Genomic DNA, 12,474 nt, shown 5'->3' on the forward strand with positions numbered 1-12,474 from the left:
CTCACTTAGAATTCTCTCTCTCTACATAATTTAAAGCAGAGATTTGATTATGAGTAAGTAAATGTAGGGCTATGTCTGCTTAACAGTCAGTGCAGGCATAATGGTATATCAGGTGTCTAATGCATTCATCAGCTGATTTAACAAATCAGGAAAGTTAGGGTAGCTACATTTATTTGTCTTAGGATCATTACTGTTTGCTATTGGCTTGTGTGTTGTGCGCAGCTGTGACACAGATTCTGTGTATATTTTTGTTGTTGAAAATATCCTTAAAACGAAGGACACTGAACTTTCCCGAAGCGGCTTGGATCCCTTGAAGTTACTCTAGGCAAGGTTGTGTTGATAAAAACGCTCAATTGCAAAGATATTGTGATTCACTGCAAGGACAAACTAACATGTTATTGTCTCGTTGTAAACCAATTTAAAAGTACATTAATCAAACAAATGAGATTTAGGTCAAAACTCAATTTTGCAGCAAGATGTGATTTGCGCTGCACTCTCACTCAACCCGCAAATGTTTCCTTTGCTTTCCCTCGCTTTGATGCACGAGGAGGAACATTATCTCTCATGGCCCTTGACTGTGTGTGTGTGTGTCTTTCCTATTAGGTATATCACCTGCTGCAAAGGGTTATAATCATGTCTCTTCCTAGTGTGTTGCCGTTTGGGTTTTTATGGTGGAACGGGGGAGTTATAGTAAATATGGTGGTTCCTGTTAAAGAGGGTGGAAGTCACCTGTACCATTTCCTACAGCGTGAAGAGACCCCTCTGGCCCCAAGGGATCATATTCGTCCTTCCTTTCATCTATGAAGGAGAGGAGAGAAAGGCTTCAAATCAGACAATCAACTGTGGCTAACACAGCACTCAATAAACTCAAGTATGACCATGGTTCAACACTCGAGGCAAAGTCAACAGGAATGCACATGGCGCATGCTAGCCTGACAATTCAGTTAAGTATCTCTTTCCATTCAGCCACGGCTCGTAATATGAATGTTTTTTTAGGCAGGTCGAGGGGTGTACATATACTGTGCCCATTGTGTTTGTTCCTCCTGGCCCCACTCATGTGACTCCTCCACAGGAGTCACAAGAATCATACGCTTCCTCTCTTCAAAGGAGGGATATACAACACGCCTGCCTGCTGCAGCAGGGGGGGGGGGGACGACGACAAGAGAACAGACTCCCCCCCCCATCTCCCCCCTTTTTCATTTACAGCAGGTTACTTTTCAAAACTTCCTTCCTCATGAGCAATGAGTGTCAAACAGGAACCTGATGCTGTGCTTTTTTACACCAAAATAGTCTTGCTATGAGTCAAAGGAGTCACAAGGTACTATACACAACCTATTGAGAACATGTCAACATAGGACCAATGTTTATAGTCCATTGGCACAAACTTTGTGGTCCAAAAGAGTAAAAGGTTGAAGGTAGAATGTCTGGAAATTAGAAGCTAGTTTTCCTACTTAAAATCCTAAATAATGTGGATGAAAACTATTTTATTTATCATAGTTCCAAGATTAAATATAATCAAGAAGCGAGGTCTCACCCTTTTCCCTACAACGTTTCCCCCCATGCACCACACAGATAGAAATAGTGGTGCTGCATGTTTCAGAGAATAACTGCACAAATGCATGCCTCTTCTGATGGGGAAAGCATTGTTGCTTCCCTTCGCCTCAACTTCAGGTTCACTGCCAGACTTTTTAGAATGAGTTTCATTCAGCCAACATGGGGCTTTTTGTGGGTTCCATGGCTCAGAGTAAGGACAAAGGCATGTGAGTCACGCCCTGGTGCCACTGTCGTAGAATCTAGACACTGTACTCAAGTGTCATTCTATTTTCAGTAGGCCCCTCCTTCACTACGCTTGCACTGTATATGAAATATGAAATATAAAATGGAGTCTCTGTGTTTTTCACTCAGTAGTCTTTTTTCCTAGAGAGGAAGAGGCAAGATGGTGGGTACAGTAAATTAGCATTTCAGTTATTTTCTGATTTCTCGATGTGACTCAAACTGCCACATCTCAGGACTGCTCATCTTTTTCAGTACGTTGAAGTGACACCCAAGTCTTTTACATCTGTTGCATGAGTGAAATGAATATTCATCAGTTTACATATAAATGTCAAATGCCAGTTGAATTAAAATCAAACCACTTAACAAATAGCTAGGTTAGCATTAGCTATAACGGATTGTAGCAGATGTGTTAACCTGGCATTGATTTATTTTACAGCTTTCTTATAATGATCATGATAATAATGATAACATATACATAAGCTCCCCACAAGGCTCTTTTCATTTACATTTCGTTTTGGACCGGGTTCAAATTTTCTAAAACTCCTTCCCAGTCCCTCCTATTTCCCAATTCAGCAGCGCAGCTCGCCACCAAGTCATTAACAGAGACGGATAGTCGATGCTGGTCCATTTTTCTTTTTTTTTAAACTGGGTGTCTCGCATGAGCCCTTTGTATCTGTCAGGCGGCCCTAGAATGGTGGGCCTAGTGTGCATGTAGATGGCCGTCATAAAGCGCCACATTTCCTTTAGGGCTGTTAATGAGTCCTGCAAAAACCTAGCTCCCTCTTAACGATCCGCTTGGCTTCTAATTAAAAGTATTTGTCTTTGCGGCCCTGGTTGTCCTGTCACTGATGCAGATGGAGGGGGAGAAGGGAATGGAGAGGGAGGAAGAGAGAGAGAGAGAGAGAGAGAGAGAGAGGGGGAGAGAGAGAGAGAGAGAGAGAGAGAGAGAGAGAGAGAGAGAGAGAGAGAGAGAGAGAGAGAGAGAGAGAGAGGGAGGGGTTGACAGGTTTTACATGCTCATCATCGGTAGCTCTGCCTGTATGGGGGAGTTAGAGGCTCCATTGGCTACAGCCCACTAAAATGAGTCTAATTATAAGGACTTTTATATCAGGTTGTTTTCATAAATATATGCAGGGTTACAATTATGGGTCAATGAGAATGAAAGGCTTTTACAAGAGAGAGAAGGAGAGAAAAGAGGGGAGGGAGAACGGTGAGAGCTCAGAGGTGATGGTGTGAACAGTCATACAGCGATGAGTACGGGAGGGAGGGAGGGAGGGAGGGAGGGAGGGAGGGAGGGAGGGAGGGAGGGAGGGAGGGAGGTGGTTTTGCGACGTGAGCCTGTGAAGCAGCTAAAGTGCTGACTGTATTTCAGCAGCAATACGTCTCACTAGAATAGAGCACTATGTTAATCTCTACAATCTCCTGTCAACCTCACAGAGATCCGGAAATTGAAAATAGACAGAGTATAGAACAAAGCCACTTCCAAGGCTCCAGCTATTTTAGCATAAACTGAAGAGGTGAATATACTGTATTATTATGAGTTCTGTAATTGATTTACATCAGTGAAGTGTGTTGATTGATCTACTGTCAAAGCACTTTGTGACAACTGCTGATGTAAAAAGGGCTATATAAATGCATTGGATTGATATAGGCTACTGATTTATGTTGTGCAGGTATTGAACTGATCAGATCACTTACCAGTCCCATTGAGGTGTCTGTGTGGGTCGTCTCCGAGGCGCCAGGCATGGTGGTGGCTCTGCCGCCCGTCCCTGCCCTCTGACCCCTCTGCTCCACCCCTGTAGGACAGCAGGGCGTGGCCCACCCTGGGTGAAGCCTCCAGGTTGGGCACGCCGGCTCCGGGAGGGCTGCCACCCTCCTCCCCATTGGTCAGGCCGTTCTCCTCTGAGAGCAGCGTCCTGTCATCCTCGTCTGTCTCGGAGCCCATCTCCACCACATTCTCATAGTTCAGCACTGCAAGACACAAACAAAGAGACGCTGTTAGGTTTCTAAAACAACATCCGCCTAACTCGGCTCTGGTGGTAGAAAGGAGAAATGAGAAAAGTCACATTCCTGCTTTGAAAACTTTCGGGAGCTTTTTATACAGCGCAGACAACCTAGGAACCAAATGGACAGCTTGTAATACTACATCCCTGAACATTGATACAAAACAAGTGGTTGATTTTGATTCAGGCTGAACTCAAGGGCCTTCAGGGTAACCTATAAATATGTCCGCTTTGGTGTAGCGGAAAAATACTCTGATAAAGGTGCATGAGAAAAACAGTCATAGGCCCAAAAGAGAAAGTACATTGCTTGTTTGGGGATATTATTTGGTTCCCCTCAACAGTTTTTCGAAACCATAAACCTTTACATCCTAACAACATACCATTCCCACACACGTTCCCATGGAAGAGAATAGAAAATACATTTTTTTTTCACTTTTCCCCTTTGGGTACATCGAGATTAGGCTTTGCATATTTGTTCATAATATGATCTTTGTCTGACTGTATGGTTCGGCACTTGCCTCCCAGACAACTGCGCAACAGGTGCAAATTAAAAAGGGTAGCCATGGTGGGGTGGGCTGAAATCTGCTGACCCGAGCTGAATTCCTAGAGCAGCGGAGGGGGGTTTAGGGCGTGGGACAAAACCCACTGTAATAAGAGGTGTGACCACAAGGTTTTAGGGGGACTTCGGACAGGGTAATGCCTTCTCCGATCAGAAAATAAGAGAAAGAGTGACTGAGAGGAAGAAAGGGGATGAAAAGTAAGACCTGAAAACACGTTGTGTGGTCTAGCTATTCAACGTCTTTACCTCGCGCTCACCCTCATACACCCTCCCCTCTTTAGTCCCGCCAGAACCGCAACAACAGTGGATTTGCCTTTTTGCTGAATTAAATATCTGACCCTTTTTTAACTCTGAGCTAAGAGCAGTTTGGAAAAGACCAGTGAAAAGACCAGCTAGCATCCTATCCACTTTAAGAAAGTGTGTTTTTGCCATCTAGACTTGCGTGTGTTATTATACCACAGATGATATGTAGGCACATTTACTTTAGGAAAGGATATTATTCAACTAATTTCTTCCAGGAAAAAGAGAGAGAAAGACGCATGCCTCCCATTTCTAGAATCACTCACCAGCCGACAAAGATAAATGTATGTGGGGAAAAACACGAAGACAACTGTTTGTTTGTTACTTTACTTATGTTGCTCAGATACTTGGCCAGTGTGTGGCTGTTTTGTATCTGTGTTGCGGTGGGCGGTAGGCGGACGGAGAAAAGTCAGTAACCTCCCAAACAAAAGCAATTCATCTAACTGTTTGTCTCCCAGGTCACATGGTCTAGTAGTGTGGCAGATGTCACAGGACTAAAGCCACAGGCTAGAGACTACAGGCTGGGACCTCAGTTGCTGTGTGTCTCTAAATCAATAGTTCTGGTTGGAAATGACTTTAGACATGCCACCTGTACATACAAGCTGTCATTACTCTTGATGGTAGTTAGCAAACTGTTTTTCTGTAGGTTTAGTCAGGATAAAGCGAGTTATAACAACTCTGCCACAGAGAGAGCCAGGGAGTGTGTGCTTTGTCTCCAGTGACATGTTTGATAGAGCCCCACACTTCGCTCCATCTCGCCGTACCTCCATTGTATGTGGAACGCCGCCGTTCCGACCTGCTGAACTCACAGAGATCCATTGTCTCCTCCCGTCACCTCTCCAACGATCGATTCTTTGTGCTCATTCAAGGATCCTGAGACAGAGCAGCGACAACGCTCGCTATTTTCATCAGAACGCTCTCTCTCTGCCTCTCTCTCTCTCTCTCTCTCTCTGCCTCTCCCTCTCTCTGCATCTCCTCTCTCGCTCTCTGCCTCTCTCTCTCTCTGCCTCTCCTCTCTCTCTCTGCCTCTCTCTCTCTCTCTCTCTCTCTCTCTGCCTCTCCCTCTCTCTCTCTCTGCCTCTCCTCTCCTCTCTCTCTCTGCCTCTCCTCTCTCTCTCTCTCTCTCTCTCTCTCTCTCTCTCTCTCTCTCTCTCTCTCTCTCTCTCTCTCTCGCTCTGCCTCTCCCTCTCTCTCTCTCTCTCTCTGCCTCTCCCTCTCTCTCTCTCTCTCTCTCTCTCTCTCTCTCTCTCTCTCCCTCTCTCTCTCCCTCTCTCTCACTGCATTAAGGACATTCATCTTGACCCTCCCTATCTGGTTTGGTCATCTCCTCTGTTATATTTTACTCCAGTCAGATTCTCAGTAAGGCCTCTTTTATGTCACTAATGCATCCAGCTGTTTGAAGGTATGACTTAATGCCTCCAACCCAAGCTACAAGTTCCAGGCAGGTGGCTTTAAAAAAGGTTTGCTATATCGATCACAGACAGTGTTTTCTAGCATGGTGCAGGTAGTGCAGGGTAGGAGTACCCTTCCTTACTGAGAATGCCTCCTGAGTGTCTGTGAGAAGGATGCTGTTCGTTGATTGATTGATTGGCTGGCTGATTGGTTGATTGGTTGCTTGATTGATTGGTTGATTATCACGATCCAATGCCCAACCCCTTCCACTCTGTTTACTTTACATTCAAGAAAATCTATAGGTAAGGTTAGGAGGTGGGGCTTTCTTGCAGTGCAGGGCACCATTCATGGATCCTGGATGCTGATAGCATGAGCAGCCAGGGTGCAATTTATGGGGAGCCAGGGTGTGCTCAGCTCCCCTGAATGAGACATTGGCCCCAAAATGCAACAAAAGTCAAACTTTTGGGGGTCTCTAAATAATCTTAATCTAACCATTCTCCTATTTCATTCAAAGGCAGTGGTAAATATGTTTTACAGTGGTAAATATGAAAATAAAAGCACCCCCACCTCTCTATAATTGTTTAATCCATTTATTTCTACATGGCTGCACAAACCATCTCCCTGTCCATGAATGGTGTAAATTCTATAGAGAGGCGCTGTCCACTCAGTAGGGTTGAATTTCGGCCTCAGCTGAGTTCCTTTAAACGCATAGATTTTCCTTTGTTCGCCATTTGTTTGCCATGTGTCCTTGATAAGAAAAGAAAAAAAGCCTATTAGTTCATTAGAGATGAATTTGATTTATCCGTTGATTTATCATTGTTTGGTTTTGTCAGTCAGCTGTTAGAGCGCTCATTGTTTGGTTTTTCAGGTGCGTGTGGGTATTGGTGTTCTCCGTGGCCACAAGAAATAGACCATCTATTTAGCTTTATTATTTTCTATCAAAATGTGTTTTCTTTCCTGGATCAGCTGAGGATGGTCGACAATATCACTAGACAACTAGACACCAATGCGCATCCAGTCCATCCAGATAGTAGGCTATAAGTTAATGACAGTACGACTATATACAGTTAACGCTTTCGGTTAGAAGCATTCGATTTTGCAGTGGCAAAGGTCTACATTATTTTAGATTTGAGAACTGTTTTCACAGAGAAACATAATGAAATGTTACGTAGGCATAGTTATACACTTAAAGTGCATTTTCCGAGATCTCCAAGATCCAGGATTCCTACAGGGTTTAGGTTCAATGTTCTAATTCAATTGTTAAATGCGTAATAATGACAAATAACACAGCCATAAATGTCATTAATGTAAGGAAAGAAAGGTAGTGTTTTATGACACACGATCTGTGAAGACCCCCAAGCATATCTGTTTACAATGCCTTTATCAATTCATTGTCTCTGTTTCTAAATGGTGATTGTGTGATGTCAGGATATATCTGCTAACCTTGATATCTTAATGGCGCTTTGAAGACAACTGGGAACTCAGGAAAAAACAAGGTCAAATCATGACGTCAGTGATCTTCAGTTCGGAAAGTCGGAGTTCTAGAAAGATGCCCAAGTTTCCAACTTGGAATTCCGAGTTGGATGACCATTTAAAACTATTTTCTCAGTCGGAGCTAGTTTTATTCCGAGTTCCCAATTGTCTTGAATGAACTGAAGTCAGAAGTCAGAGATTTTCCAAGTTCCCAGTTGTTTTGAACGCGGGATAAGCAGCTTTTTCTGAAGCCTGTGGTGCAGGCCTAGTGGTGGGTAAACGCACCTAAACGCAGTTTACCCTCCTTTTTCAGAAAAAATGCATTGAAATTATAGGGAGCGTTACTTTTTTCACCGCGACCCGCAATCGGAATTTAGCCACTTTTTTAAACACACTAGGCTACATCACAGGCTACAGGTAGGCCTATTTGAAGTTCATGGTAATACACATTGTAGCCTAGTCTAGTAAATTGACTGTGTGTGCTAGGGTGACCATGACGTTTTTTCTTGGACAGTTTCGGCCTAATTTCATGTGTCCCGATTACAAACAAGGTCAATTTGTCAGCAAGACGCAATCGCCGAATGTCATTAGGCACACTGTTTGGTGTTTTGTAACAGATATTAATTTCCATTAATCAAATTTTGCAAGTGCACATGCAGTGCACTGTTTGGATGCTGGAATTACTTTGGAGTGGAAGAACATGCACTTTTTGAAGTGATTTGTTTGACAATCAGATAATATAAGGTAATTCATTTTTACTGTTAAATGACATCTTTACTATTAGGCCTATAAAAAAAAAGACCCTGTGTTGGCCGTCACAGACACACCTATGCCTGCTAACAGTTCCATCGAAAAGTTATCACTGCGCCTCCATAAGAATATCATGTTCATGTTGCTGTCCGAATCATCTCTTGTATTTATCTCAACTCGCACATTATTTCCTCTTGCTTCCATTCTAGCTTTTAGTTTGGTACAGCCTGCATAGCAACCATTTTGTTTAGAATGGACGACCAGTCCTTTTGCATAGCAACTATGCAAAAATAATTAACAACTGGGTCTGTAGCAACATGACCAAACGAACTAACAACCAGATTTTTGTCCGGACTATATCTTCTGATGGAAGAATTAAATTGTATGAATTGACTTATCAAAATAACGCTTTAATGAAAATATGTAATTCATTGTTCTTTTAAATATGTTGGTAACAGTTTTATAAAAGCTATCACGTCGGGCCGAAACAACGCCATTTACCTGTGACTGTATTCATGATACAGCACTGCCTCTTGTGCCTTATGACTTAAATAAACCCATCATAATTTTAATATAGTACAAATCCACTAAATCCTATGAAACAGACATTCCAGTATCAAGACCATTAACTACCACTGTTTGTTTCAATATGATCTAACTGCCTTTGACGAGCATGCCCTTAAGGCGTGTAAATGCGCTAACTAACAGGTGCATACCATACCTGTCACATATCATATTAATTCCATAAAAGACAACCGTCACCACATCTTTGCCTGTCCCCAGGCTCTGCAAAGACCACACCTGCCCTCTCCTCTCCTGAGGGAGGCTCCCTTCCTCGTCGTCCATTTTAAACCCCACAGTTCAACAGATGCATCAGACAGGTTCCTTGCATATGCCATGAGGGGCTAGTATCCACTCCATACAGTCTCTTTCTCTCTCTTTCTCTTCTTTTCTCTGTGCGGCTCTTCCATGAAAAATGCCAGTTCCATATTTACACACATACACATTGGTGGTGTATGTGTGTGTGTGTGTGTGTTTGATATGATCATAAAAAAAAGAGACATGTTTCAGGTCTACTGCTGGCTCCAGGTGATCTGCACGCTCTCCTGTCTCTCCTGTCTGCCGCTACCACTGCCTGGGAAATGAGAGATGAGGTGGAAGCTACTGGAGAAAAACTGCTCTCTCTGTTCTACCTCTCTCTCTTTTCTCTCTCTCTCTCTCTCTCTCTCTCCCTCTGCCTGTGAGTGGTGCAGATCACCTGAGCGAACAACTGGAGGGGGAGGGGGAGGTGAGTGAGTAGGTAAGGAAGCGATAATCCCAGATAGACAGGTAGGGGTTTTCCACACAGGTAGGAAATAAAAGTGTAATATTATTTCCTGAGAATGTTACACGGAAATAGCCTACAGTATGAATGATTTGCCATAATACTATAACTACTCTCAGGGAAGTGAAATGTAGATTTTTCTCATACAGTAGCTGTTGCATTGTTTATCAGCTGGCAGTGTAGGCAGGAAGCATTAAAAAGTGTGTGTGTGTGTATGTGTACATCAAGGTTGTGCGAGCCAGGAGGAGGGGGGTGATTCCACAGTAGCCGGCCTCAAATTGAATGAAACATTTATCTAGAGGGTCCTGATCTGGAAACAAGGCGAGAGAAATAAGAAAGAGGGACCAAGAGAAAGATCTCAGTTTACCTACAGCGCCCCGATGGCCCACCTTTCCCCCTTCCTCTCTCCCTCCTTTCCTCCGTCCCTCCTTTCCTCCCTCCCTCCTTTACTCCCTCCCTCCTTTCCACTCTCCCTCCTTTCCTCCCTCCCTCCTTGCCTCTATCCCTCCATTACCCCCTCCCTCCTTTCCTCCCTCCTTTCCTATCTCCCATCTTTACTCCTTTCCTCCTTTCCTGCTTTCCTCCCTCCCTTCTTTCCTCCTTTCTTCCCTTCTTTCCTCCCTCCCTCCTTTCCTCCCTCCCTCCTTTCCTCCTTTCCTCCTTTACTCCCTCCCTCCTTTCCTCCTTTTCTCCCTCCCTCCTTTCCTCTCTCCCTCCTTTCCTCCCTCCCTCATTTCCTCCCTCCTTTCCTCCTTTCTTCCCTTCCTCCTTTCCTCCTTTCCTCCCTCCTTTCCTCCATCCCTCCTTTCCTCTCTCCCTTCTTTCCTCCTTTTCTCCCTCCCTCTTCTCCTCCCTCCCTCCTTTCCTGCTTTCCTCCCTCCATACTTTCCTCCTTTCCTCCTTTCCTCCTTTCCTCCTTTCCTCCATTCCTCCTTTCCTCCCTCCCTCCTTTCCTGCTTTCCTCCCTCCATCCTTTCCTCCTTTCCTCCCTTTCTCCTTTCCTCACTCCCTCCTTTAACCCTCCTTTCCTCCTTTCCTCCCTCCCTTCTTTCCTCCTTTCCTCCCTCCTTTCCTCCCTCCTTAACTCTCTCCCTTCTTTCCTCCTTTCCTCCTTTCCTCCCTTCCTCCTTTCCTCCCTCCATCCTTTCCTCCCTCCCTCCTTTACTCCCTCCCTCCTTTCCTCTCTCCCTCCTTCCCTCCTTCCCTCCTTTCCTATTTCCTCCTTTCCTCCTTCCCTCCTTTCCTCATTTACTACCTCCCTCCTTTCCTCTCTCCCTCCTTTCCTCCCTCCCTCCTTTCCTCCTTTCCTCTCTCCCTCCTTTCCTTCCTCCCTCCTTTCCTCTCTCCCTCCTTTCCTCCCTCCCTTCTTTCCTCCCTCCCTCCTTTCCTCCTTTCCTTCCTTCTTTCCTCTCTCCCTCCTTTACTCCCTCCCTCCTTTACTCCCTCCCTCCTTTCCTCCCTTCCTCCTTTCCTCTCTCCCTCCTTTCCTCTCTCCCTCCTTTCCTCCCTCCCTCCTTACCTCCCTCCCGTTACGGAGCCACCATCTGTGCCCTGCCTGAGCACATGTTAATCCTCTCGACAAATGTTCAAGGTACCTACCGGCCCCCTCACACACACTTACACACACAGTTTTAGACATGCATAGCGTACACACAAAAAGTTAAATAGGCTTCCTTTGGATAGCCTATTCACAAGACCGGAGGAAGTTAAAATAGAAAACTCTCAAAATGGTTCCTTCATATGGTGGCTGAAGAAAAGCCAAAGCCTTTAGAAACAAAGGCCAACTCAGACAGAAGGGTGATGTCCTCACACAGAAAGGATTACAAGAAAACTACAAAGGAGTGACTGATGATCAACCCACATGAACAGATGAAAGAAAAAATCAGAGGCTGTGGAGGGAGGATTTAGATTGATCATTCAGTAGAGTCATAAACTACTGTAGATAGATATGTATTCCTGTTTGGAGTCAATACGGGTCAATGAATATGCAAATCTAGGAGCAGATGTGCAGCAGTCAGCCGCCTCCTGTGTGATTCTATCTGGCCTGTCCGTCACTAGCTGTTAGAACTGTTACAGAACCACAAACACACACGAACCCATCACAGGCTTTTCTCAGAACAAACAACGCCACCGGTTACAAACCTGGACTGAAACTAATGCCCTATAAAAGGCAGCCATTCTGCACATACCCTTTATACTGTTGGATTTTTAAACCATTCCTCTGTTCTGTACTAAACTGACAAAATAACTGCCACGATCAATTTAGGCTTTTCATTTGCTCTGTGATGTCGACCTGAATTCACTTAACTAAATGGATTTTGCTCTTGGCTGCAGGTTAGCCATCGATTTTTCGCTAATGCTATTTTTAGAACGACAACGAGGTGCTCCATATTTTGCATTGATTTAAGCAGAAAATCAAATCCAATAGGATAAACGATCTTTGTTTTGAGTGCATCCGTATATTAAAGTGAGCCCAGACTCTCTCTCTATATATATGTATCTGTCTATCTCTCACTCTATATATATATATATATATATATATATATATATATATATATATATATATATAGATTGTGGCTTGCTACTTGTTCTTGTACTGAGGCTAAATGTGATTTTCCCGTTTGTGGTGCAGACGGCCACAGAAGGGGCCATTAGAACATAAGGAGAGTTTTAAAGCATGTTTCACAATCAGAAAGACCGGTTGCTCATTAAATATTCAGGCAAAAAGAAGAAGGAGTGGTATTTCTGCCTAATCTGACTGGCAAGTCAAGACAAAATAAAACACTTAATAATCATCGCTCTGCTATGAATTTAGGTACTCTTGTTTGTGCAAAGTATGAATCTCACAGAGACTCGTAAATATTGAGGAGCTGTTTAATTTCACTTAACTTATTTGG

General features: G+C 44.0%; 1 protein-coding gene across 4 annotated transcripts in view; it reads right to left on the reverse strand.

Moving 5' to 3' along the window:
- The window catches only part of LOC121555179 (zinc finger E-box-binding homeobox 2), an 82,922-nt gene that overhangs the window by 12,499 nt on the left and 57,949 nt on the right, over positions 1-12,474 (reverse strand). For 2 of the 4 annotated variants that reach the window (XM_041869007.2, XM_041869010.2), the window contains 2 exons: positions 3,475-3,747; positions 730-798 (listed from right to left, as the gene is read on the reverse strand). In XM_041869007.2, the coding sequence (XP_041724941.1) occupies positions 730-798; positions 3,475-3,747 (342 nt within the window). The remainder of the gene's footprint in view (positions 1-729; positions 799-3,474; positions 3,748-12,474) is intronic. The other 2 variants (XM_041869008.2, XM_041869009.2) reach the window with 2 other exon arrangements.

The sequence above is a fragment of the Coregonus clupeaformis genome, chromosome 40, assembly GCF_020615455.1.
Source record: "Coregonus clupeaformis isolate EN_2021a chromosome 40, ASM2061545v1, whole genome shotgun sequence".
NCBI classification, from domain to species: domain Eukaryota; kingdom Metazoa; phylum Chordata; class Actinopteri; order Salmoniformes; family Salmonidae; genus Coregonus; species Coregonus clupeaformis.